The sequence below is a fragment of the Dipodomys spectabilis genome, unplaced genomic scaffold, assembly GCF_019054845.1.
Source record: "Dipodomys spectabilis isolate Male_0828 unplaced genomic scaffold, ASM1905484v1 ptg000009l, whole genome shotgun sequence".
NCBI lineage: Eukaryota > Metazoa > Chordata > Mammalia > Rodentia > Heteromyidae > Dipodomys > Dipodomys spectabilis.
Genome location: NW_024870686.1, coordinates 18,419,164 through 18,446,708, shown reverse-complemented (window position 1 = coordinate 18,446,708; position 27,545 = coordinate 18,419,164). Strand labels below are relative to the sequence as shown.

The window sequence follows — 27,545 nt, the reverse complement described above, 5'->3', positions numbered from 1 at the left end:
CAGGAGAAAATCTGAGGCTCAGAAAATATTTATATGCAGTTATGTTTAGTTATCCATCCCTCTGGTTTCTGCTGACTTACCTTGTATTCTTTCTTCTGTAACAGACATTTTCTTTATAAAGAAGAATAGTGATCTGAAGAGCATAGCAAATCCTGTATTGTTTAAAATATTTTATTTGCTCTTCTTCTCAAGAAAAAAAACCACGTCACAGAATGATACAGCTTTTAGTTGCCTTCCAGTCTGCCCTTACCCATATTACAAGTGTGTTTTATTTATATCATATCATATACTCCACTTAAAGTCAATAAAATTTAATTGCACTAAAATCAAATGCTCATTAGGTAATAAGGAGAGAGAAAAGTGTTTATTGATTATATGTCAACAATTGTCTACTCTCAAGATTGGGACAGCTTCTTCTTTTTATTTTTTCTTACTCTGTCAGGTAAAATCTTTTCAAATAGGTAGAAGATTGTCCTGAAACACACAGAGACATTTTTTTACACTGAGATATTTTTAAAGGCATTTTATCCAGTTTTCTAGGCATGTATAGAAGATATAGTGCAAGTATAGTTCTGTTAGGAACCATTATACAAAACCATGAATTCTGTAGAGGACAATATGTCTGTGGTGTCACTGGTGTTAATTATACGGCGAGATGAACTACTTTAACCAGCACAACTGCCAGTTACACTTGTTTCTGCCCACTGAAATGTCAGGGTGCTTGACATTTAGATTAACTGCCCACTTGTAACAACAACCATGAGAGCCAAAATAATATTGTGAAAAAGAAACTGGCATTTATAACAAGTTACTCTTTTCTCTTTTTTTGTCCAAGACAAGGACTCAAACTCGGTATCTGATGCTTTACCCTCATTGGCCTACCACCTGCACCACAACTCCAACCCCACAAGTTACCTTCTAAATAAAGTGCATCCCCAAATCTTCCTACTGAATAACAAATGAGAATTTTTTTAAACAATCAAATGAAATTAGAAAGAGATGGTATGTGTGTGTGTGTGTGTGTGTGAGAGAGAGAGAGAGAGACAGGGACACAGAGCCAGAGAGAGACAGAGAAAGTACATATGTGTATTTTTCTCTGTTATTTGACAATCATAAGCGTGGCATTAAGAACTCTGGGAGAAAAAAACAAATTAAAAAGAACTTAGGAGAAGGCTGCTTAAGTCACTCTAAAAGTTCTGTTCTAGCCTTCTGGAACTCTTATAGTACATATTGAGCTTTTTCATTCTCCTTTTATATTTGAACTACCCATTCATATTTGTATTTTTGCTGCTAAGTGATTTTCCTGTCTTTTCCAATCCATTATACTCTCTATAGTTGTTCTTAATATACCTTTTAAACCATACCATGAGATTTTAAATTTCAGTGGCTACATTTCTACTGTTTATAGACATTCCAGTTTTTATTAAGAAAGCTGCCTCATCTTTTTTTCGTGGCATCTAGTTCCTGGGTTTGAATTTTACTTTTAAGTCCTTCAACAGTTTAAACATGCGAATAGTTTTTTGGTTTTGGTTTTGGTTTTTTTCTTTTCTTTTGTTGGTCCTGGGACCTGAACTCTGGGCCTGGGTGCTGTCCCTCACCTCTTCAGCTCAAGGCGAGCACTCTATTACTTAAGCCACAGCGCCACTTCCAGCTTTTTCTGCTTATGTGGTGCCGAGGAATCAAACCCAGGGCTCATGCGTGCAAGGCAAACACCCTACCACTGAGCCACCTTCCCAGCCCCCACGTTAATAGTTTTATCTAATGGTTTTACTATCAGGAGGTAACAATGTAATATTTATTCTGTCAATAAGCATTAGCTCAAAGCAAGTGGTTTTCTTTTAAATTTTGTGATTTTTTTTACTTTTATTGGCTGAAATCTGATTGGAAGCAAGATTTTTGCCTATGGAAATCCTTTTGGACTTGGATTGAGAGCATATTCCTTTAAAAAGTACTGCATTGACTTCTGCTGGGTGCCCAGTCATGGCATAGCTGACCCAGGATAACAATTAATATACATTTCATGGCCTGCGGCATCAGCAGCATGTTGAGTTGAACAATGCCAAGGAAGCCCAAGCCAATGGATAAATTTTCATGAATTGTTTTTCTTTCTCTAATCTTAAGATAACACCACAGAATTTCTTACTGTTCCCTTTGCAATGATCTTTTAAGGTCTAACCTATGATAAAACAGTACTGGAAGGGTCTAAGTATTACCTTGGGGTCACAAGAACAATTAACACATTTTTCTTGTTGTCTCTTAGTACCCAAAAAAGGCTACATAGTCTGGCAAACTTCCTTAGGGTAACCAAAGTGGCAGCTCATGGGCTCTTGACATTTTTTTCTGTCCCCTCTGTTTTTAGCTCCGATTTTCCTTGGAGTCCAATGAGACTTACCTGAAGTATAACAGCAACTGGAAGGTTAACATAATTGGCTATTTTGTTTTGTTTTTCCTTTTCCTTTTTCTTTTTATTTTAATGTATTCTCAATGCCTACAACAGAGCCTGGAATAAAAGTATATACTCAATAATTATACTGAATAAAGTAATTCTAAAGGTATTTATTATTATATCTTACCCAGCATTCTGTATGTTTTATTAGAAGGGATATGGCTGGCAATGTAGACTGCTACATTGTCTAAAATAGAAAAAAAAATGAAAAGATTTATAGATGCATACTTTATTTCTTCTAACCTTCTTATCAATGAATAACCCTAAATTAACTAAAACAAATTCCTTTGAGGCCGTAAGTATAGCCAATCAGGAAATCTCTGTATACTAAGAAATACCTTTTTTTTTTTTAGTTTCTTTTTTTTTTAATTTAATTTTATTTTATTTGTGAACATACTGTACAGAGGGGTTACAATTACATGGGCAGGATAATGCGTACATTTCTTACCAAGCATTGCAGCCTCCTCCTTTGGTTTACCCTTCACATCCCTTCCCAGCCTCCCCCCTCCCCCCCAATCCCAATCCTTCTTCTCCTCCCCCCCCCCCCCCCCACCGCACTGCCATTGTAAAGCTCGTTTTGGACATGACAACTTGTACTTCTCATTGTTGCAACAGGTCCACCTGTATCCTTAAACAACTGGTTTTTCCCCATCTCCTCCACAAGTTATACTGACATCAAATATAGTGAAAGCAGGGGTTATACTGTGGGGGAGGGACATACAAAGCAACAAAGAGATAATCTTATAAATGCGTTAGAAACACATGCATGAAAGAAAAAAACATTAAAATACATATCTAAGGGTTCATTTTCCTGACATCACATTATCTGACGTTTTCCGCTTGACTAGATATTGCAAGTAAGGGAAACCATGGGATCTATGTTTCTTTGGGCCTGGCTTACTTCACTTAATATAATTTTTTCCAAGTTTTTCCATTTCCTAACAAATGGGGTAATGTCATTCTTTCTGATGGAGGCATAGAATTCCATTGTGTATATATACCACATTTTCTTGATCCATTCATCTACTGAGGGGCATCTGGGTTGATTCCATATCTTAGCTATGGTAAATAATGCTGCAATAAACATTGTTGTGCTGGTAGCAGAAATACCTTTTAAAAAGGTAATTTTTGTTTGATTTGTGGGCAACTGATGGTAACTATGGCAGTGAAATTTTTAAGTGGTATATTTTTTTCCTTTTTTTTCTTTTTTTTTTATTGTGAAAATGCTGTATTGAGAGGTTACAATTACATGGGCAAGATAATGAGTACATTTCTTATCAAGTATTGTAGCCTCCTCCTTTTGTTTTCCCTTCCTTAAGTGGTATATTTTAATGAAGGATTTGCAGTACTTTTTAAATGGACCACTCACATTCAAACACTTAGCTTATATAAAAACCCTAGATCAAATAATAAATCAGAGAAACAGGTTTATGGGAAAGTGTCTTTCTGAATGAGGTGGTCTTTTTCCCTGCCAGTTGCCATTGTACTATTTCATACGGTCATCTTATTGTAATATTTCAGGGCCGGTTGGAAAGGAGAGGAACAGATACCATCTTATCTACTTTTGCTTTAATAAGAGATGTATTAGGTTTGTGGTATGGCTGCAAACATGTATTCCTCAGTTCAAATTTTCTCCATTTGCAAGAAAAATTCTTACTACCTACTGCTTTTTTTTTCCTTCATAGGGAAATAATGACTAGTCTGCTTTGTGAGATTTTCAGAGCAAAGGAGACATTTATTTATAACTTACTGCTTCCACTGTCATGAAAATCAATTCTCTAAGTCCCCATCTCTGAACCATGTCTACATCTTCAACAGTCAGACCTTTAGGGAGCATCCAGAACCAAACCATTACTCTTGATCTTCCTGTACTTGGAAGATCCACTTAAAACTCTGCTGACTAGTTAAAACTAGTATGGCTATACAATATAGAAAAACAAGAAGAGATTTACATGATTTGCTAAAAAAAAAATAGTTACTTTTGAAAAAGATTGTTTTGTTTAAGATATTTTGGAGAAAGTACATGGTCCACTTGGAAATAATAATAAATACATTTAGAAATCCAAAACAAAAGCTTTAATTTTACCTTAAATGCTAACCCCAAGTACATAGGCTTTGCACCTCTTAAATAGTCTGTGGATCACATTATGAACTCTTACAGGACCAAGATCAGAGCTTCTGTTCATTTAGTTAATTTTCTAACATCCAACAGCAAGGAAGCCCCATGTAAATGAATGCTGCTGCTCAGCAATCTCTGGCATTTCTGTAAATTACGAAAGTTTTTGTTCACATTCTCCCTCTCTTTCTTCTCTTCCCCTGCTTCTGCCTCTTTCTCGCCATCTTCTTTTCTCCTTGGTTCTTTTGTCTTTTCTTAACCCACTTTTCTCAAACTACAATTATCAATTATCCTAAGAGCAGCACAGCTTTCAGCCCTGATGTTCTCTCTCCCTTTCAAATTAGGGTATTTTTCCCCTGGGGACCTCTGCAGCCAGTCTAGGGAAGGACAAGGACAGGCTGGGGAAGAAAGTGGGTGGGAGGGAGGAAGCAGTCACAGGGGCAAGGCCTGACCAGCTGTGCATACCTGCTCACAGCAAGTCCAGCCCCCTCTCCTCCTCCCCTCTCATCTCACACTTACCTTCCCCCTGCTTCACACAAACAGAGCACACACACGTGCACACACACACACACACACACACACACACACACATGCTGACATACTCACACAAAGATATTTTATTTCCCAGCAGGTATTATTTTCTCTCCTGGCTTTCTTGTTTGAAAGTCCATTTCCACTCTGCTCCCCAAGGACCACAGTCTAAGTCTGAAAACCACATAGGAGCTGGAGCTGAATTGCACACAGCAATCTGGGAACTGCCAATAGTGGCTTTTCAATTAAAAAAAAAATCAGTTGTATGTGGTGGTGCACACCCCCCCCCCAAAGTCCCAGTTTCTCAAGAGGCCAAAGGAAGAGAATTGTTTGAGCCCACAACTTTGAGACCAGTCTGGGCTACATAGCAAGACACGCTCTGATAAAAGAATTCAGATCAGTAGATCTACCCAGATAATTTTAAACAATTGAAGCTCTTTTTCTTTTTCTCTTCCTTGACATGATTTGTACTCAAATTAGTGGGGCAAAAAAGTCACTCAGATTACTAGCAGATTCCTTCTTATGTCGATATTGGCATGACATTATGTTAGCATTCCTGGGATTTGAACTCACGTCCTGCTTGCTAGGCAGGCATTCTACCACCTGAGCCATTCTTCCAGCTAGTATTTGTTTCTGTGATATTTCCCTTTTGTAAATTTCTTACCTGTTAAAGCAAAATGTATTTGTTAGACAGTGTTGGTTGTGTGTTCTTGATCTTGTGATGATCATGTTTCTTAGATGTTGAGGTTCTTCTATTACTGTTTTTCTTCATACTATTCCACCCCAAAAGGACAGAACTACTTTTAATAACAGTTACCTTTTATTACTTATGTTATGCCAGGTGCTGTGCTTTTATATTCTTTAAATATGCACTATACAATACATGATGCTCAGAGCAATTTATTAAAGAAAAAATAGAGAATTTTTTGAAAAAATGGGGTTCATTTTCAAATAATTTAATTTCTTTTTAACAGTTGTGTACATAAAATGTTTAAGAATATTTCTAATCATAAGCTCTAAAATACAAGGAAAACATGGCATTTCATAAAATAACATTTAGAAATGTATTTTATATAGTTTCATATATGATGGATAGTTTATATTTATGTTTATGTCATTTATGTATTCTTATATTTCAGATATCCTTATATAAGAGTGTTTAAGTATTCTTTTGTGTGTGTGATTGCCAGTCCTGGGTTTAAACTCAGGTCCTGAGAACTGTCCCTGAGCATTTTCGCTATCGACTAGCATGCTACCATTTGAGCTACAGCTCTACTTCAGATTTTTTTTTTAGTAGTTTATTGATAAGAGTCTCACAGACGAAATTTCCTGCCTGGGCTGCCTTCAAACTGCAATCCTTAGATCTCAACTTCCTTAGTGCTAGAATTATAAGTGTGAGCCACTGGCTTTAAGTCTTACTTATTCATGTGTGTTATGCAATATTCTCATTATTTACACATATCAGGTGCTAGATTTTAAATATCAGAACAATTGCTCCAGTTACAAAGCCAGTGAATGGAAGTAGTAACATAATAGCCTGCCTGAATCCAGGGCCCTTAAGAAACTCGTCTTCAACTTTCATCTCTGTTAATACATTTCCCAAGAAGACCGCTTAAGGGAGGAAAGATTTATTTTTGGCTCATAATTTCAGAGAATTCAGGCTTCACAGGATTTAGCCTGTGGTCTTTTGGTCCCATTGCTTTAAACCTGAGGTGAGGTCAAACATTATAGGAAGATCACCAAGAAGTGGAGAGAGAGAAGCAGCAGCCACGGACAATCTATGTCCTCTAAAGCACAGCCCCAGCAGCCTGCTTCCTCCAACCAAGCCTACATCCTAGCAACCTAGTCAGCATGAACTCCTCCCATTTTTGCTGTTGTGACCCAGCACCTCCCAGTAGCACCACCCAGCTCCTGACCAAGCATCAAACATATGAACCTTTGAGAACATTTGATTTCCAAACCATGGCAGTGTAATTCCATAAGCCAGACCCAAAGAAACATAGGTCTCATGGTTTCCCTTGTTTGCAACAACTAGTATACATCTAGGATCATCTTACCAGACAAGCAGAAAAGGTAAAAACTATTGCACATATGACCAGATAAGATGATAGTAAGCGAAATGAACCTCAAGATAGGGACACAAGAGGTTTTATCTTTGTTGCTGTTGCTTTTATGTACTGTGTGATTTTTGTTTGTTTCTTTCTTTCTTTTGAATGCTCTTCCCCCTATGGTATAATTCCTGTTGTCACTGTATTTGATTCTGATGCCCTGCATCTTGTATATACATTTTTCTAATTTGGGGAAGGGAAGGGAAATAACAAAATGCTGAAACGAGGATAAAGGTTTACCCAGTGTAACAATGAGATGTAAAAGACACTATGTTGAAACGAACTTTACAACTTTGGGAGGAGGGGGTGGGAAGAGTTGGGAAAGTTGGAGGGAAGGGACAGTAGAGGGGAAACAAAGGAAGGGTAACAATGCTAGAAAAGAAATGTACTCATTACCTTATTCTGTAACCCCTCTGTACAGTATCTTTACAATAAAAAAGAAAGATATCAAATCAGTAGGAACATATTTAGGAGGCTTTGAAGTACATACAGTATTCAGTGAAGGTACTAAAATCTCCAAAGGAATTTAAGCTATAGAACCTTTATTCCAGAGCGTTAGATTTTAGTTGTAAAGTAGGTTATGCTTACAGATTACCCTTGGTTACATTTAAGTTGGTAAGCTTCACTTTTTTGCCATTTTTTTCACTCATTTATTCACCAAATATTTGTTAAGCATCTATCTTTGCATAGTCTTTGAGAGCTTAATGGTAAAGTACAGATACTTCCCTAGAGAATTTATCAGCAGATATGAAATCTAAAAAATTTAACTGTGGAAGAATGTCTAGAGACCATAACAAAGAACAAAGTCTTATCTAAGATGACCTGGGAGTAGAAATAGACGATTGTACCAAAAGAAAACAGGAGGATCACCTTTCTAAGAACTTGATATAAGGCAGGACATGACATTGAACTGACTGTACCTAAGAGGACAGATGTGCTCTATGGTGAGCACAAATTACTTGCCTAGCACAAAGGATATATACAGAAGATGCATGGGAGAAATTTTGCAAGATTTATATTGTATTGCTTTATTTAACTAGAGATTAGGGGCGTGGCTCAAGTGGCAGAGCCCCTGCCTACCAAGTGCCAGTTACTTTGTTCAAACTCCAGTATATATGTATATATATGCATAATATGGAACAAATGAAATATAACATTTACCTTTAGAATTTAGTTTATGCACTTGGGAGCTATTTGGAATTTTTCAGGAGTGAAATCACTGTTCAGAGCTGGGTTACAGGAGCATTATAGTGGTGACTGTGTGAGGTCTAATTGCCCAAAATGCATTATGTCCCAAACCTTTGCTCAGGTCTAGGCAAAGCCTGTATCAATGGATTAGCTCAAAATGGAGCTCAAGCTATATTTTCAGTTCCAATTTCTCTCTGGGCTCTGCCTACTTCTATTAGAGTCTTAAACACACTTAAAATCTCCAAATCCACACCCTGTTCTTTGTGGCCTTGACATTAAAAAAATTTCTCTGGCATTCAGCTGTTCTTCATGTGGAGACTTAAACAACTTCCTCTGCCTTCAGTACCACTTAGAGTTAATGCTTGTTTTAAGCAAGTATTTTTAATCTCACAAATACACCAAGCCATAGAACTAGTTATGTGTTCCTACTTGTGTTGGCATCTATATTATTTACAGCAACACTGGTATTCCACTATAAAAATGTAGAGAACTATACAGTAGGCATTTTGTCCATTCATCCCAAATCTGGTTTTATCTTTCCCACTTTGAATCTTCCTTTATTTCATCATCCTTTCTGACTGTGTTTAACCTTATTTTGTCTTGCTTCAATTTCCATATGCATTTCATGTTGATTTAAATTGATATAGGTCAACCTATCGTCTAGCCAGGTCTTGAAGTTTGCTAGCCCAAACTTCAAGAACTGACACAATCACTAAGTGAGTTCTTGGATTCTGCTTCTTTTGATGGTCTGCTACCGATTTTAAACTTCTGACCACCCACCCTCTTTTCATCAAACTCTACTTTTACTCTGTTCCTTCAAGCCTTAGCTAGAGCCTATGTGTCACCATCTAGACTTACTTAATACTAGGATTTTGGATCCTGTAGTTGAATCAAAAGAGGTTCCAGGGGACAGAGCACACCACTCAACAGGCCTAGACAGTTCACTAGAAAAAACATGGATCTTTGTGTGGTGTCTTGTACATTGTACGTTTACAGTAAATGCTTGCAAAAACGAAGGACTGAATCTAAGGAAAGCCACTGAAGCGTGTTTTTGACAACCTTAAATAGAAGCATACTTCAGTGGTTGTTTTGATTCATTGTAAGAAACAGAAGCCTGAATTAACATCTTGAAATACATGATGATGATGATGGTAAAATATAATGATTGTGAAACCATTTAATTTTCAATAACAATCTATATATTTACATATATATGCTTTCACTTTTTACTCCCTTAGCACATCCCCAAACATATAAATTCTCTAAATGCTTATGATTGGTCAAGTCCATAAATAAATAATAAATGAGTGGATTTCATTAAACCCTTAAAATCATACCAAGATGGAGATGGAGATAATATTATTTCCTACATTACAGTTGAGAAAACACTCACTATCATGATGCCTGACAGAACTAAATTTGTTCTCTAATAAGCTACTTTTTGTTACAGATAATATAATATCTATCTGCTTTTTCGTAACTTCATAAAGGATAATATTTTTTGAGGTTGCCATGCTTTAAAAACAAGATGGTGTCTCACCCCTCACTTATTTGGAGGCATAATCTTGTTCCTTTTTCCTTTGAAGTCATTCTCTCATTTCTTTCTTTGTGTCTATTCCATTGACACCAACCAATGAGTTATAATCTCCTAACTGCAACTTGTGGGTACCATGAGCAGCTTTATGCATTGTGTCTTAACTCTAGTCAGATGTACTGATGCATTAATTAGCTAATTAATGGTATGATACCTGAATGATAAATTTCCTCTGAATTTTTAAGCTGTCAGTTTCTTTTCTAACACAGTTACAAGTCCATGTGCCATTTTAACCCTGTCAGACCCCTAAAAGCTGATTGCAATTTAACTGACATGTTAGTATTAATGATTTGTGCCGAATACCAAGTGAATGAAGTAAATTTCTGCAGTTTTCAATTGGAGTACTTTGAGAAGAGAGTTTGTACAAGGAATTAGCTCTATTTACAAATATTGAGCTATGAGCTACACCCCTTATTTCAAGAATAAGAAATTGCTAGTTATTGAGTTGTGTGATAATAGGTTATTTGATACCATTAGAAACCTGCAATAATTACTGATGCTAGAGCTATGGGAAGAGTTACTTTTTATTGTAACTCATAAAGAGACTTGATAATATATATTCCAACTATTACAGATCATCTATTCATTTCATATAACCTAAATTACAGGGTTAGACTATATTATTTGGGTTAATAATCACCGCTGGAGATTACACTGTATATGGAAGATAGTCCCCGTGTTTCCTATTCTCTTTTAATACATGCATTTATATTAATAGCATGATTTAGTGCATCACTTTAAAATTGTATTGCATTTTTGAGCTGCATTTAGTTTTAAAAAAATTAAAATGGGCATCTTATGTGAGTGGAACAATAATAAGTTTAGTGCTAAATTAAAGAGTCATCTGTTAACTCAAATGTAGTATTTGTCAATTCTAGCACGTCCAAAGCTAGGTAATGAGATTGAAAAGTAGGTCTCAAATGTTACATTAATTTGCCACTTTTTACATATGACTCACTAGCTTAAGGGAATTTTTTTTCTAAAGTCTTAACATTGTTTTGGAATTGAGGGATCCTTTATGATTCTGTTTATAACAAAATATTTGTAACGTTAACATAGTGGTGGGGGTCTCTCTGGTCACCTATGACTTACTCTAAAACGTAGTTATACTGCATACTGTGAAATTGGAAAATCTGTTCTGTGTGTGTTCTAATGGATGTAACGGTCATTAAGTATATGAGTCTTCTGACGTTGTAATCAGATGTGATTCAGTCTGTTAAGTATCCATGAAACAACATCTGCTTCACGGAGTGACCTTCTGCTAAAGAATACTTAGCGTCTATTAGCAGATCATAGTGCAGATCTGCCTTATTTGAAATGCACTAAACTAGAGTAGTCTACTGCTGTTTAGCAACTAGCTTGTAATAATTTATTGCAGTTAAATAAAGCTTTAAAAAAAACTCCATTAAATAATTATAGGGATTATATGCATTTCAAAAACCTTTGTGTTCTACCGAAATTACCCATTTAATTTCAGGGTTGGTTTGTTTAAAAAAAAAAAAAAAAACTAAAATCTAAAGGCACCATTAGGGGAGCTGTCAGACGCTGTTTTCTGTAGGTGTTAATAAAATCAGATGAAAAAAATCTGAAACAAATTAAAACCAAAAGCAATTTTGCCATCTGTTGTATATTAATTAGAACTTTGTGTATCAAGGGTAAACTTGTTCTTAGAGAATGTCACCAAAACACCCGCTTAATAGAATAATATGCAAATTTATTACATTATGGATGTATATGCAGTTTTTTTATTCTAATTCATGGTACAGTGGATACCCAGGAAGTTGATAGTATATGTAGAGTATGCAGATATGTATATCAATGTATACATAATGAGTTTTCCTATCTCTTTTTTTCTTTCAGAGCAACCCGCAAACACCCAAGGCCAGTCTACCCTGCAGCCCTTGCCGCCTTCCCACAAGCAGCACTCTACACAACATCATCCATCCATCACTTCTCTCAATAGGAACTCCCTGACCAATAGAAGGAACCAGAGTCCGGCCCCGCCGGCTGCTTTGCCCGCCGAGCTGCAAACCACACCCGAGTCCGTCCAGCTGCAGGACAGCTGGGTCCTTGGCAGTAATGTACCACTGGAAAGCAGGTAACACCTGCGTATGAGGCTTTCAGATCATTTGGTTGTTAGAATCACACAATATACCTGTGTGCACAGGTATATAGTCAGCAAGTCCAATTTTTAAACAGCTAGTATATTAAAAAACACAGTCCAATAAGAAAAATTTACTATTATATCCATTGTGTTTTGTTTTTTCTAAGATTAGTTCTAGGGGTAACACTACTAGCCAGTGAGCAAAAGCATTAGGTAGCAAGTTCAAGTCCCAGTCTCAAACCTAAAATAATAATGTTCAGATTGGTTTTAGAATGTTCATAAGTTTTTTAGTTGTTGGGCCAGTGAACTTTCCCATTCTTTACAATATTTTGTTCCATCCAAGAGATGATAGTCAATGACCTCTGTAAAATATTTTCTCACTGCTGTTGTGGGTTTGTTTTTTCATATTTACACATTTTTAGACAAATGTCGACAAGGAAGGAGATGTAAAGTGTGATTGCTAGCTATGTGGCTTGATTTGATGAACAGGTTTAGCAACTGTTTGGTTCTAGATTCTCACATTTCTCAGGCTACATTTTGTTTACACTGTCATAAGATTAGAATTGAGCTCCCATTGATGATAATTGAAGCCAAGTCAGATGACGATTTGCTATAGATATGTATACTTTCTTATAGTAAGAGGAAGATTGGACTTACTTTTTTAAAGTACCTTGCCAGCATTATTTCCTAAGACAGTATTCATTCTTAAGACAAATCTATTAGGAAATTCTTCATAGTGAACTGAAATGTATTCCTAAATTGTACAGACTATTATGGCCCTGTTTCTATCTGACAGCCCCTGGATTTTCATACGTCTCCCAGCAACTTCATTGACAGAATTACGTTTCTCTGTATACAATCTGGCATTTCAGTAACATTCTGAAGTTATAACTTGTAGCCTAAGCTTGCTCACATGTGGCTATCTGCTTCTACAAAAATAGACAATGGTAAAAAACCATTTTGAGTTGATCATCCTCATTATTAAGTATCTCTTGCTACATAAAATTTCGCCTCCTTCCTTTGAACAAACTTGAATAGTCAGTCTCCTTTATATAATGTAGTACATGAATCAAGAGTGGCATGCCTTTCCTTATTAGTCCTTTCTGGAGCTTGGCATCAAAATTCTTCTAACATTCCTATTATTATTCTGTCTTCAGTGCCCTAAGTTTCCCTTTGTCTTAGAGAAAAAGAATTACTATCATATAAAAATTCAGAAAACAGAGGACTCTAGATTCACTGCCGGGGTATCCTTTCCCTCCCTAGCTATCTTCAGCATTTAAATGAGCTACTAATCATTTTTAGACCATCTATCTTATGGTCTATTACAATGAATAAATTGCTATTTCTTGCCATTAGCTGTATTAGCTATATCAGTTCTGCTTTGAGGATGAACTAGCAGGAGTTCCTCACAGTTGTCAATAATAATTTTTTTTCTGTCTTTTCTTTCACTCTTGACCTAAGAACAAGGTTCTGAGAAACTCTTAACTTTTTATCTGTAATGTCAGCTCCTAGTAGTTGAGTTTTATTGTTTGTTTTGTATTATTGAGCACTCTTGTGGGAGAAATTAGAAAGAGAAAGAAAAGAAACAAGAGACAGCAGCCAGAGTTCTTTTCCCCTAAGACAAAGAGCCATGTGTACATGTATACATTTCCTGAGGTTATTAGCGCAGAGCTAAATTTACCCAGTGTAATTAATTAGCACACAGGAACAGCTAATCAACACTGATTCAGTATTGTCATTTGGAAAAAAAATTATCAGGAAAAAAGTAATTTTCCAGTTGAGTCATCAAATTGAATATGGATAATTGCGCTGTAGTTGACAATAATTGTTTTGACAAATATTTATGAAATATGTCAAGTTAAATCATCAGAAACGTGTTTAATTTTAGTGATGTGTTGTATAACACAAAAGCCCCAGAAACTGTCAATAAGAGAGTTAGTATTCCTTGAAGTCATGTGTTACAGTTAAGAGACTTGGAATCAATTTGAGAAAGATAGGATGGTACTCTTTCTCAAGACTGTACTGATAATTTTTAAGTAAAAGGAGGGTGAGAAAAGAAAGTCGCTGGTTGGGAAGAAATCCATTAAAGACATTTGTAATATGACCACTGATTTTTCTTCAAGCCATGAAAATGATCATTTTCAAAAGGAGTCATTTCTGAGATTTGCTTCCATTTTTCAACAATATCATTAATGAATTATCAATAAAACTATATTGTATAGTTTTTGAATGGCTATAGGCATAAACCAATTAATGGATAATACCTCACCAATAGATAGAATAATGAACCTAAAACTTGTGCATCATGTTTACAGATTTTAATCTGTACTGTTGTTTCAGTGGAGTTTTTTTTATCCAACATTCACATCTTATAGTGTTGATAATCAAAGAAATGATATTTCATCTTGCAGACTCACAGTGAAATCAGCCTAAGCAGCGACATGAAAATCTCACACTGTACTGACACACTACCACTGTGGTTTCTTTAATAGTCTCACTTGGTTGGAACTCTGGAGGTGAAGAACTAGTCTTACTTATCATTGATTTTTCCTTTTTTGTGTTAGGGTTCCCTATTGAGTATGATTCCCAAGCTCAGTTTCAGCTATATTAACAACTTTATCCAGACTTCCAGGTCACCTAATTCCATTGTATAGTTTCACCTTGACAGTTACTACAATTTGTATTCATTTTACTAATTATCCCTCTCATGAAACTGTCACTTAAAAGATGTAAGCTCTCAATTATAATATTTGATTACATATAGCAGTTATATAAACATCTAGATTTTCTTTCCCCTTGTCTTCTCTCCTTAGCTCCTTTGAGCACATATTAATAGCACCTGGTAAAATGGCTTATAATTGCCCACAAAAAAAACTCAGTAATTTGTAGATTTACACTTTATGTGAAGTGTTAGAGAAAGCATAAAACATTTTCCACCTTGTCTTGTATGTTTCACTGTTGCTTTCATTTTGATTTATTAGAAAGCTTTCTCTTTTTATTTTTATTTTTTTTTGTTACCAAGCCCTTTCATGCTTCCATAAAAATGTTTATTTCCTTTCTCTGATGAATTTAACATGTGTTATTCCAGGAGACAATCAATATTATTGTGTACTCTATATTTCTACTCAGTGAACAAGGTAGTTCTGGTCTGTATTATCCAATGAGTTTCAGATCTCTTAGAGTCAAATCAGGAGTTAAATAAGCGTTAGCACTGATTAGAACGTTTTATATTTTCTTTTCTATCCAGTCAGGTTGTATAAGATAATAGCAAAAACTGGCTTGCATTTTCCTTAAAATTCCTTTTCCTTGAGCTCAATATTTCTTATAGTTTGGATGATTCACTTGCCCTTTGTTCATTCTATACTTCTGCTGCTTCCGTCTATAATACTACAATAATAATGAACAGGGGGAAAAACTTAGACCTAACACAGTATAGCAGCAGCACCTATAAATATAATGCCATCACTCTCATTGGGAGAGAAACCTTGACCTTCAGTAATTGTAAAGTTAATTGTCTTCAAGTTCCTCATTTATATATGTGAATTAAGCAGCTTAGTAGTTACCGATTAGATGTTAACAAATGGTTCTTTCGTAGCCATTTAATAAAAGATTTATTAAAGTCTTGTTTTATTATGACGTCCACTTTGGCATCAATACTTCATTAGTTATGCTCCCATAGCTTTTTACCTGGCATTCAGTTATGCTTCACTAATTATTAATGCATGAAATTGCATATCAAATTACCTCTTTATTAGTGCATTTTTAATTTAAACACTGACATGTTCTGGACTACATTCATGTGAGATCAATTTCTCCAATCCTTTATAAAAGATAGAATACCTAAACAGAAGTACTGTTTACTAAGATACTACCTCTTTTTTCTTTTCTATCTTCACATGTGTTCCCTTGCAGTACTGGTTATTGGACCTAGGATCTCACACACCCTAGGCAAGAGAACTACTATTGAGCCAGCTCTTTTATTTTAGTCTTTTTAATTGTATTTTATTTTTTATTTTAGTTTTTGAGATAAGGAGTCACTAACTTTGCCAATGTCCAAAGTAGGATCCTCCTGCTTCGCCCTCCCACGCTTCTGGAATCTTGAAGATGTTCCACCATACCTAGCTTTTTTTCCACCTTAAAATGACTGGAGGGTTAGACAAGGGAATCATACAAACACCAAATCTGAATCAGTTTCACCTATTGAAATTGTGAGCAGGATCACAAATAGAGTGAACTGGTAGTACCAAGAGAAAAGTTTTCTGGTAAATGGAAATGTAGCCCCCCCCCCCTAAAATTGATTGGTGGGTTCTGTATCCTTTTGTTAATAATAGCTTGGAGATATCTAAAGATACCTGTAGGGAAAAAGAATGTCACACAATATGGAAAAATGATGAGAAAATTAAGAAAATACTAAAAAAATAAATAAAAAATAAAAAAAGAAAGAAAATACTAGCACAGATTTCAAAATCAAACCATGGCCTGCGTAGGCTCAGAAATTCTTAATTTTTCAGTGTTTTATCACCACTATTGATTTTATTTAAAAAAACAGTAAACTCATCCAAAAATGTGTTTATTAAAGCCAGTTGGATTCTAGGTCGCTTACAATATAGCATCTTTAATAATTTACAGTGTTTTTCAAGGTCTATAAAGACATATGTGCACATTGTAAAAATAGTAGGAAGAAAAAAATGAGGCTGGTACAATATACAAGAATTTGTTAAATGGTATTTATATCTAAGGTGGTTGAAGTTGTGATTTTAAAACCTTCATCACTGAGAGGAGACATTGGATACCTAGCGGAAGGGGCCTAATCTCTGTAGTGACCATGTAACTCAGCATCCAAACCAGTACACTTCTACAGCGTAACCTGTTGCTGTCCAGACAGAGGGACATGGTACTACCATTCCAAGTTTATTCCCAGAATAAGGTTCATTTTAAGCATGCAATGTCTTATACTTCAGATAAGTTAGGGATCAAATAGGAGAGACCAACTTTTGGTTGAATACTCAATTTGAATTTTTCTAGTTTCTAATGAGAATTTATGACAAATATTTAACCTTTCATTGACTGTATATATTGTGTGGTGCTGGCTCACCACACAATGTAGATCCTATTATTGGTCCCAAAATAATATACAAAATATTTATCTTCATTTTTTCCCTCAGAAATATCAAAAGACTAAGAGGGGAATATATAATGAAGGAAGTATATTGAATGAAACTTTATTCAGGTTCAACTTCCATTGCAAAATAGTGTGTTAGTTTCAAAAGTAAACCTATATTCATAAGAATGTAAAACAAATATGAAATTTGGTTTTGAATTTACTCAAAGAACAAACATCCCAATAGCTTTGAAAACCCCAAAGCCATTTGCTGACACTAAAATAAAGCCTCCATTCTAAGAAATGTTCAAGGAAAGATTCAAAAGGTAGCTACTAGATAATGAAAACAAAAACATGATTCCTTTAATGTGAGTTTATTATAAGCTTCAACTTGGTTGGGAAGGGATGGGAAGGGGAAACAAAGGAGGAGGCAACAATGCTTGATAAGAAATGTATTCATTATCTTGCCCATGTAATTGTAACCCCTCTACATGGTATTTTCACAGTAAAAAAGAGAAAAAATAAAAAATAAAAATAAAATGAGAAAATAGCTCATGAAGATTGTATACTGGGGTCAGTATGGATATATGATCTGAATAAAACCTAATGAATATACTAGGAATATAAAGCAGTTTCATATCATGAGAATACAAACTGTTTTGAAGTCAGATAATATACATTTTTTGTAATCCCAGATCCATTTAAAATACTCTTTTATTAAGTATTACTTTTTCTTTATTACCTGTCTTATAGAGGCTGGTCTTGAACTCCTGAGCTCAAACAATCTTCTTACCTCAGTGCCCCAATAGCTAAGAATATAGACCTTCCCCATGATGCTCAGCATATTGACTTAACTGTGAAATCACCTACAAATTATTGAAACCAGAGGTCAATTTCCAATGAAATAATAATAATTAATAATCATGGAATAATAGCAATATTGTGAGTGATAAATGAAATAATGTTAAGTAAAGCATCTGGTACATGACAGGCATCTCATGAATTTTTTTAAAATTATGGCCAAACAAAAATAACAATTGCATAGGACTAGAGTACCTAATAAGTAACAGTAGATTAAATATAATTTATCACAGAGTAACTTGTGTTTTCCAAATGATCAGAATATTATTTGTTTTAACTTGGTTATTTATGTCTGACTTTTGTTTATGTGTTGGGTAAACCAAGAATAAAATTAAAATATGATTACTTTTATCTTGATTTTCTCAGTCTTACCATGGATTTTTTTAAGTGGATTTTTTGTAGTGGAAACTCCAAGTCTGATGACCTACTTCTTCAGAAGAAAAGTCTTCAAATTAAAGGCATGACAATTATTAATGTGTTTAAGGTATTTAATTAACTAAACCAGTAAATGTCTGTAATGAAGCAATAAAATCCTTGATAGATACATTGTCTCTACACCAGTCAGAATTTATACCCCAGTTTTATTTAAGATATTGAAAGTTTTAGGTGTATTTGGCACCTGGTGAAGCTACAGTACAATTAAGTGAGAGTGTTATTTTACTTAATTAGAGTGAATCATTTCTAATTAATAGAAATTAATATATCGAGAAAGAATGAACGAACTACTTCCTGTAGGCCTTAAGTTTTTATTGAATGTGAAATTTCAATAAATCACTCATGTAATATAGATATACATATATAATATTCTGATGATGTTTGGTTCAAGAAGACTAATAATCTATAAGTATTCATATATAATAACCATTTTCCTAGAACCAAGGGAAATGAATTCTTAATTTTTCTACCATATTTCTAGTCATTTCTCTGTGAGTATAATCAAAGCAAAAAGGTGCCTTTACTTTGGTCTTGTGTTACTCTGGTCACAGTTAGCCAAAGTGATTTGATCATCACCTTTTGAATATGTCCTATGCATTACAAAGCATCTTTTCACTCTTCATAAGTAACTGCTTCATCTTCACCATGTTGTCTATGAAACCATGCCTCGTTCCTCTTTAAATGAAGTGTGTGTGTCTTTGTATATATGAACATGTGAATAGTTTATCTCTATGTATTGCCACTTGTTGAAAATTAACTTTTGTTTAATTTTAAAGCTGCCTTGGCATTTCATTCTTGAGGGTTTCATCACCAAATAATGTATACTTTGTTGTTTGGTTGTTTTTTTTTTAAAAAAAAAAAAAAAAAAAAAAAAAAAGCTCTTTTCCCTCATTTCTTCTTGTTTTTTCTTTTCCTTTATAATATTTTGCCTACTGTATTGTTTTCTCCTTTAACTTCAGACCTGAGGAAAAACATGCTTTCTGTTACATCATTCTAAGAACTCTTTCTTCTTATCAGATTAAATTTTGGACATGCAGTTAACCAACTAAGCTTAATAAATCCTATTTAATAACCACTCTGGTTCTGTTCTAACCCTCTTAATGATTTTGTAGCATTTCACCTCATATTCTGAACTACTTAAAATGCTTTCAGAAGAAATCATATGTTGCACTTACAACCTGCAATAATATAACATTGTTGCTTTCTGGTTACACATGCTAGAAAAACAATTTGTTTTGAGACAGACAAATCTAGATTCAAATCTCAACATCTAGGAGCGCTGTGATGTTGGTTTGGGTACTCATACATTTTTTAGTTTATTTTTTCATAAAATGGGATTGATCATACCTCACAAAGACTTTATAAGGATTCATTTTAATGTCATGTGTAATGTAGCTGGTGCTCCAGTTTCTTTGCTTTTGGTTATTCTTTTCTTGGGTTATAATTTAAAATAAAAATATTTAATTTAGTGTTAATAAAGGTAAATGACAACTACCAAGACTCTAAAGAATTGATCAAAGCAGGATACCAAGAAATTATACATTGATTATTTTTTTTATGTTTTTATTGTGAAAATACCATACATAGGGGTTACAGTTACATGAGCAAGGCAATGAGTACATTTCTTATCAAGCATTGTTGTCTCCTCCTTTGTTTCCTCTTATCATCCTTCCCATCTCCCTCCCCCACCTCCCAATCTTGCCCTGCCCCCGCACCCCCCCCCCCCCGCACCCCCACCTCACACCCCCCTTCCCCCCCCCACTAAAGTTGTAAAGTTCGTTTTTTGACATAACATCTTGTACATCTCATTGTTGCAATGAGTCCACCTATATCCCTATTTAAACAAGTTGATTTTTCCCTTCCCCTCCCCAAATTGTACCAACATCAAATACAGTGAAAACAGGGATTGTATCATGGGAGAGGGACATACAAAACAACAAAGAAATCATCTTATAAATATGTCAAAAACAAAAGCAAGAAAGAAAATCCATTTGAGTCCTTACCTTGGGGTCCATTTCACCTAACATCAACTTATCTGACCATTTACATTGATTAACTTTTGTGAACATTTATCCAGGATTTTTAGCTTTGGAGATATTTTGGTAGTAAGAATAATCACTAAATTCTTACTTAATTGGAGTAACTTTCTAGAGGAGATAAACTAAACCATAAATATTTTCAAAGACAGGTTTGTTTAGATAAACAGAACTTATATGGGGAAGAAATGATGAGAAGGAGTGGTGTAACAGAGGTAATTTATAAAATAAAGGACAATGCATGCCTGCATACATTCATGCAGCAACTATTTATTAAAGCCTTATAGTGTACTACCATGGAAAATCCATTTATTATAGAAGACCTGAAGGATTGCTTCTGAAAAAGATGGAGCATTTTCTAGAACAAATTTCAGAATTGGAATTAATCTTGTAGATTTAATTTTACTCTACCTGATGTCACATCACTAGCTAATAGCAATGGAATCTTGTCAGATCTCAGACCCTAAATTCTAAATTCATTACCTGGTCTCCAGATTTGTTTTTATTATATTTGACATAAAAAGTTTAAACCCTCTCCCAAATATATACATTTATTAAATTTTAAGTTACATACCTGTAACTGTCTACTAACCTTATGCATGTAATCATACATAAGAAAAGATAAAAACTCAAAAGCTGAAATAAATATTTTATAGACCTTTACTCCCATTGTTTACCTGATAACTTATCTAATTAAGAAATGTTAACATAATTTATTAAATGTAAAATTATTTAATATTTATTTAGATATAGAATAATTACCACATATGAATTTTTCAATCCTATCTAACAATTATATTGATCGCTTTTGTTAGAATTGGTGATTTTTCTTGGTTCACTCTCATGCTCTGGCAAACCTATTAATGTTTCATTTTAGCATTTTTTTAATAAACCAGGGCAAAACCTTTAAGACAGTATGGTTAAGGAGATTCTGAAGTAGTTTAGGACATTGGAAATTGTTTCAGATAACATTTTATTGCTGAGAATATGTCTAAATGTAAGCTTTTATAATTACCTTTTTTTTTTTGGTGCAGGAAGGGGAAGTTGGGCAGTACTGAGGCTGGAACCCAAGGTCTCTTGCTTGTTAGGCTGACACTCTGCCACTGAACCACACGTTCACCTACAGTTTTCACTAATACTTCTCAACATAGGGTCTTGCTTCTAGCTTGAATGTATGCCTAAAGCCATAAGCCATCTATTCTAGGCTTGCTATTGTTTCTTGAATCACAAACATGTGCCAGTGTGGCCAGTTTCCCTTCATGGAGATGGAATCGCATGAATTTTCCTCCCCAGGCTGGTTTGGCATCACGACTCTTCCATTCTCAGCCTTGCACATCACTGAACATTTGATTCATAGCAAGAGAAGACAGGCATGTGCCGTTATGCCCAACTGTGGAGATCTTATGAACTTTTCTCCCCAAGGTGGCTTCAAACCTCAATCCTTCCATTTTCCACCTCCCTAGTTGTTAGAATTACAGAGGCGAGCCATCAGTGCCAGGCTAGCTTGTAGAGTTATGAGGGAAGAGCTTCTTTAAAGAAGCAGTCTTGTCTTACCAAATCCTTGAATATTACTTTTATCTTGAATAGGTGATTCTATCAAAAAATATATTCAGTATACTACTGGCAGCAGCTGTCATCATATAAAAGACCAGCCAGCAAACTTGACCCCTCTTCCTCTTCCTATATTGACTTTGTTTGGAAGGTGTCTAATCTAACACTTGGGGTATTTTGCCATAGGATACCTTACTGGCCTTTATGTTGCTAAGAGGATCTTTCAAGATCTTGCTACAACTTATTCTGGAACCTTCTATTTCATGTAACACATGCAAAAATACTAAAAGATGAGTGTGTCATGGCTCACTTTTCTACTCTTAGCCTTATCTCAGCAAGTGTATTAGAAGGTGGGACTTACTAACAAAAGCGCAAAGGTAGGGTCCACTCTCATCATCATATTACATATGCTAGAAAGCAGTTGGGTATAGGAAAGCACACCTGTAATCTCAGCTACCTTAAGGCAGAGATAAGAGAATCATAAGCTCAGGCCAGCCAGGGGCTGGGGGGGGAAGATCTCTCTGAAAAATAATTAAAGCGAGAAGGGCTAAGGTTGTGTATTTCATTAGGACAGTGCCTGCCTAGCAAGCACAAAGCTCCAAGTAGAAACCTTACTACCAGTGTGTATATAGTTTGATATATGTAATGTAGATCATAGACATTTGAATACTCTTTATCTCACAGGCTTGTATTTTATATGAGGTAAGGTGCCTATCACATCTACATCCTACCAGTTTAGGGGCAAAATTATCCTATATTTGATCCCTCTACACACACAATACTTTGGACAAGGTAACCAAGTTGTGTTTCCTTTATGTTAAAATAATATACTTTATAAGAACCCAAATGCATGCACACATGATGCAGAGTTTATAAAGTTTAGTGTAAATTGGATAGTATTTCTTTGGTGTGTAGGTGCCCCAAGTATATGTGCAATGAGCTTTATTTCAACTCTACCTTTCTGAAGTCACATATATATTAGACTCGTAGTTAAATAGGATGCTCTGCCTTTTTTCCAATCCTGAAATTCTTATATATTCCTATATCTGAAATTCTTTTTTTTTTAATTTCTACTACTCGAGTTTGAACTTAGGGATATGAGTGCTTCCTAGGTAGGCAATCTTTTTGGCTTTATATTTGGAACAAGTTCCCACTGTTTTTCTGGATCAACCTGGACACAATACTAGTCACACTTTCCCAGTAGCTGAGGAGCTGCAGAGCTGCCTGTCACCAATCTCAGCCTCCAGGCTGCATTACAGCATGAGCTACCACACCCAGCTTTCTCCTTTTCTAGCTTACTCTTCTCAAATACGTGTACCGAAAGAACTTTCCTGAACAATTTTAAGCATAAATGTCCACTAATAAGTAAGTAAATTAGTAATAGTCTTACCCAAATAAGACTTTTAGGATGCTCTTTTTGTCAGAAAGATCTCTTAATATAAACTGGTACATTTGATGACATGCTACTTACTATATTAAGTAAAACATGAGACCAACATATAAAGCTGTTTGAGCCTTGCTAACAATCATTTTTAAGAGTTCATTAACTTCTGCATATGTAGTCCAGTTCACAAACAAAATCTGCACAGAGTTTGATGCATGATTAACTTAATGTGGCTAGTAGAAATATTTCCCTTCATAGTATAGCCTTCTGCAAAGTTTTGTTATGCTTAAGTATAACCACAGCTAAATAAAAATATAATTAAATAACTCCTCTACTTACTTAGGACTTCAAAAAGCATGATACAAGTTTTAAAAGAAAAACCCTAAAATATATTTCTGACAGTCACCTTAACACTCTCTAGAATTATCCCCCACTGGTTTTCAGCAATTGGTTGACACATAATACTTACTGTGATTATGTTTTCAGATTTGGCATAATTATATATTGGTCAGAGGCAATTGTTAAAGTATATAATTACTAATATTGCAAAATTTTATATAAAGTATTACAAGCAGCTTTTGTCTCAAGCCATTTTTTGGTATGGTTACTAATAGCCCATAAAAATTCAGGTAGCAGCAGTGGAATGTATCTTGTTTATAAGCTTTCCATTTAAGACATTTTTCTTGCTGGGATCACCTCCTAGTGTGAAAGTTGTCCAAAGATAATAGCACATCAATTCAAAAGCGTAATAGATTGGAGACCACAACATGCTATCAGCATGAAGAAGTAGTTTATCAGTCTTATAATGCACTGTGTCACAGCCAGAATCATTACATATTTGCTCTTTTGTTTTCATGTGAAAATATACAATTTACATTATGTTGTTGATTGCTTACTTGGGGTATGTTTAATTTTCTTATTTACAATATTTTCCTATAAACTGCATATCAAAATTAATGTTAGATAACAATAAAAGAGTAGGCAATTTAATTAGTGAGAGTCTGGAATATTTTTATAACTGCATAATATATTACCAACTATAAAACCTTTATAAATAAATGTATACTAAGAATATTTTTTATATTAGAAGCAAAATAATTGATTTTAAATCAACTGGTAAATTCTAGAAATTTGATGAATACAAGCTCATGCACAAATGGATAATCCTTTCTTATTTTTTAATTAACAAATTGTCAAGAATATCACAAAAATATTGAATTTTAGTTTATGAATGGTTTGTTAAAAGTTTTTTTAAATTTCTTAACTGTTTTGCATGTTTAGTCAATACTTGTCACATGCATTTTTAGTTTTTAGTACCACTTACAAATTATTCTTCTTAGTTAAAGCTTTTGTCAAATACTACCTTGCATCATTAGTGCTTGTAGAAGTTAATCAAAAACTACATCTAATACTTTTAACTTTCTGCATACCACATAAGTACTCTTTAGGGTTTCTTGCTTATATACTTGAATGTACGTTTTAAAATAATTCATAAAGGATGAAAGGAAACACTTTCTCTTTAACTGCAATGGTAAAAATTCAGTGTGGGATATTTTTCACCCAATTATTCTGGCATTCTATTCCTTTTGACCTTGAGTAAGAGAAAAAAATTTTAGTATTGTGTTTTTTTGTAAATCTGACATTACACAGCAATGACCTTGTCAATGTGGCACTACATCCAGTACTGGGAAGGTGACTCACTAGCCAAGACTTTGTCCTCAATAGTTTGAAAGGAGAAAAGTTAGGGAGAAGGCATGTTGTGCAGAAAAAAAATTTATGCCTGTTTCTCTCCTCAAAAAGCAGATGTGTGAAGAGAGTCAGGAAATTATATTTCTCTGTGTGTGTATATGGGGGAGGGGTACCCATGTGCACATGCATATCGCCATACATTTAAAAGATTTAGAATTGAATTGGGGGTCCTTGCTAGTAAAGGATGATTAGAGATAGCTCTTTCTTATATAAATTTTAATATAAGTAATAAATTCCAGGAAAGTTTTTGGGGGAAAAGAAGACTATGAAAAAAAAAAAACCTGCCCATCAGAAAGGTGAAGGACAGAAAGATAAAATTGTCTTATGTAAAAGGTAGTGAAACATTTTGGGAAGTTGTAAATACCCAAGGCAAATTGCCAGCTGGAGTTGTACAAGGCTCAGAAGCAAACATTAAGTTCAGAGAGAACAGGAAAGAGAACCCCTAGCTAAGATATTTGTGAAAGAAGACTCTGCTGATGAAAATAATTTTTAAAGCATTAGGGATTGCAGATGCTGTAGGAAATGAAGTAGGGCCTACACAAAATAGATACAATTGAATAGAAATAAAATAAAAGCCAGTAAACATGGTAGATGCTTAAGCAACAATGACGGGAAAAGCAAGGCTGTTGAGCAGAGTGACTTGAGCCTGCAATCCTACCTACTGAGGAGACTGAGATCTGGACGATTTAAGACCAGCTCTGGGGAAAAGTTTTGAGGAAGTCTATTTCAACCAAAAAATGTTACCTGTGGTAATAAGAGCCTCTCATCCCAGCTACTCAAGAAGCATTAATAAAGGGACTTCAGTCTAGACCAGCCTAGGCACAAATATGAGATCATTTTGAAAGAAAGTAACTAAAGTAAAAAGGGATGAGATCATGACTCAAACCGCAGAAAGACTACATGGCAAACATAAGGACTTCAGTTCAAACCCCAATACGACAAAAATAAATAAATAAAATGTAGGGACAAGGGAAAAGGACTGGGAAAACTTAAAAGAGGAATTAATATGAATAAAAAGTGAGATATTGAATGTAAAATAAATAAATATTTGAGCTGTTCCAGGTCCAATTGAGGTCCAGTGGATTTACCCTTGGATTGTACCAATTTCATTTGTTCTAAAGTGACTACTTAAAGTAAGCTACCAGCAGCGACCTTCAAAATAAAGAAGGTTTTTGGTGTTGTTTTGTTTTTTGAATTAACTCTCTGTTATACAGTTTTGACTGGGAGTGTTCAAATTAAGGTGGATATCAGAAAGAAATATGCAAAAACACCTTTCTGCCATGCTTCTCAAAGTGTGGTTCCTGGACCCAACATCAGTTACTGAAGTTCCTTCCTTCCAGACCTGCTAGCTTTTCACATGATCATCATTTGAGTCTCCTGTAACCTAAAGCTTCAAGAGCAACAATTTAATATATGGAATGATCTCTCATATACATTTCTTCTTTTTTTTTTTTATTGTTCAGGTGAAGTAAGGCAGTAAGTACATTTCTTATCAAACTTAGTACCTCTTCCTCTCAGATACATTTCTCTTCAGAGTATTGGCTTAATTCTTCCTACATAAGTTCACAAGTCCTACCTAAACTTGTGACTCTGAAATCTGTCTGGCCACACTGTTTTTGTGTAGGAGATGGTTGACCATGGAATGCAAACTTGTGCAGCTTGTGCAGGTATATGGGAGAGGGCTTCTTCCTGAAAATTCGCAGCAGGATCCTTGTCAGGAGTTTCACAGAACTTGTAAGGACCAGCATCGTTGGGTGCTCGAGATTTCCTTCACATATAATTAAGCATTTAAGCACAGTACGTAACTGTACTAGCTCTCTTTGGGTATCTGTAGAGATTACCTTGCCAAAAAGCAAGGGAAAAAAATAGTTAAGCCAACCCTTAATTGAGAATGTGTAATTTCCTGTATGGACTTGACTTCTTTAGTTTTCTGTTTAATAAATAGTTGTGTGAAATCGTGTATTCTTTTACATCATTATGTCAAGTGCATCATCTAAATAAAATGATTTTTACCCATTTAATTAGTTACGAACATATGCCTAAGTATACATTGAGCAGATCATCCAGTTGGTTTTAAAACATAAAATTCAGAATTTGATAGTGAAAATGGAAATGACTGTTTTGAACTGTGGAAAGGCTTAGGTAAAATACCACTAACACTTAGGTCCTTCAGTTCTTTCAAATACATACTGATGGATAATTTGGGTTGATTTGTCTTCTGCAGTATTTAATAAATATACTCTCATTTCCAGATATGATATAAGTAAAATGAATGATAATAGGCAAAATGGAAAGGTAACACAATAATAGTTACTATATTCTAACAATGTTCTAAAGTATT

At 34.7% G+C, this 27,545-nt stretch overlaps 1 protein-coding gene across 1 annotated transcript in view; it reads left to right on the top strand.

Annotated features, from left to right (window-relative positions):
- Positions 1-27,545, top strand: part of Tenm3 (teneurin transmembrane protein 3) — a 325,821-nt gene that overhangs the window by 127,632 nt on the left and 170,644 nt on the right. The window contains exon 3 of the mRNA XM_042699846.1: positions 11,844-12,081. Within this exon, the coding sequence (XP_042555780.1) occupies positions 11,844-12,081 (238 nt within the window). The remainder of the gene's footprint in view (positions 1-11,843; positions 12,082-27,545) is intronic.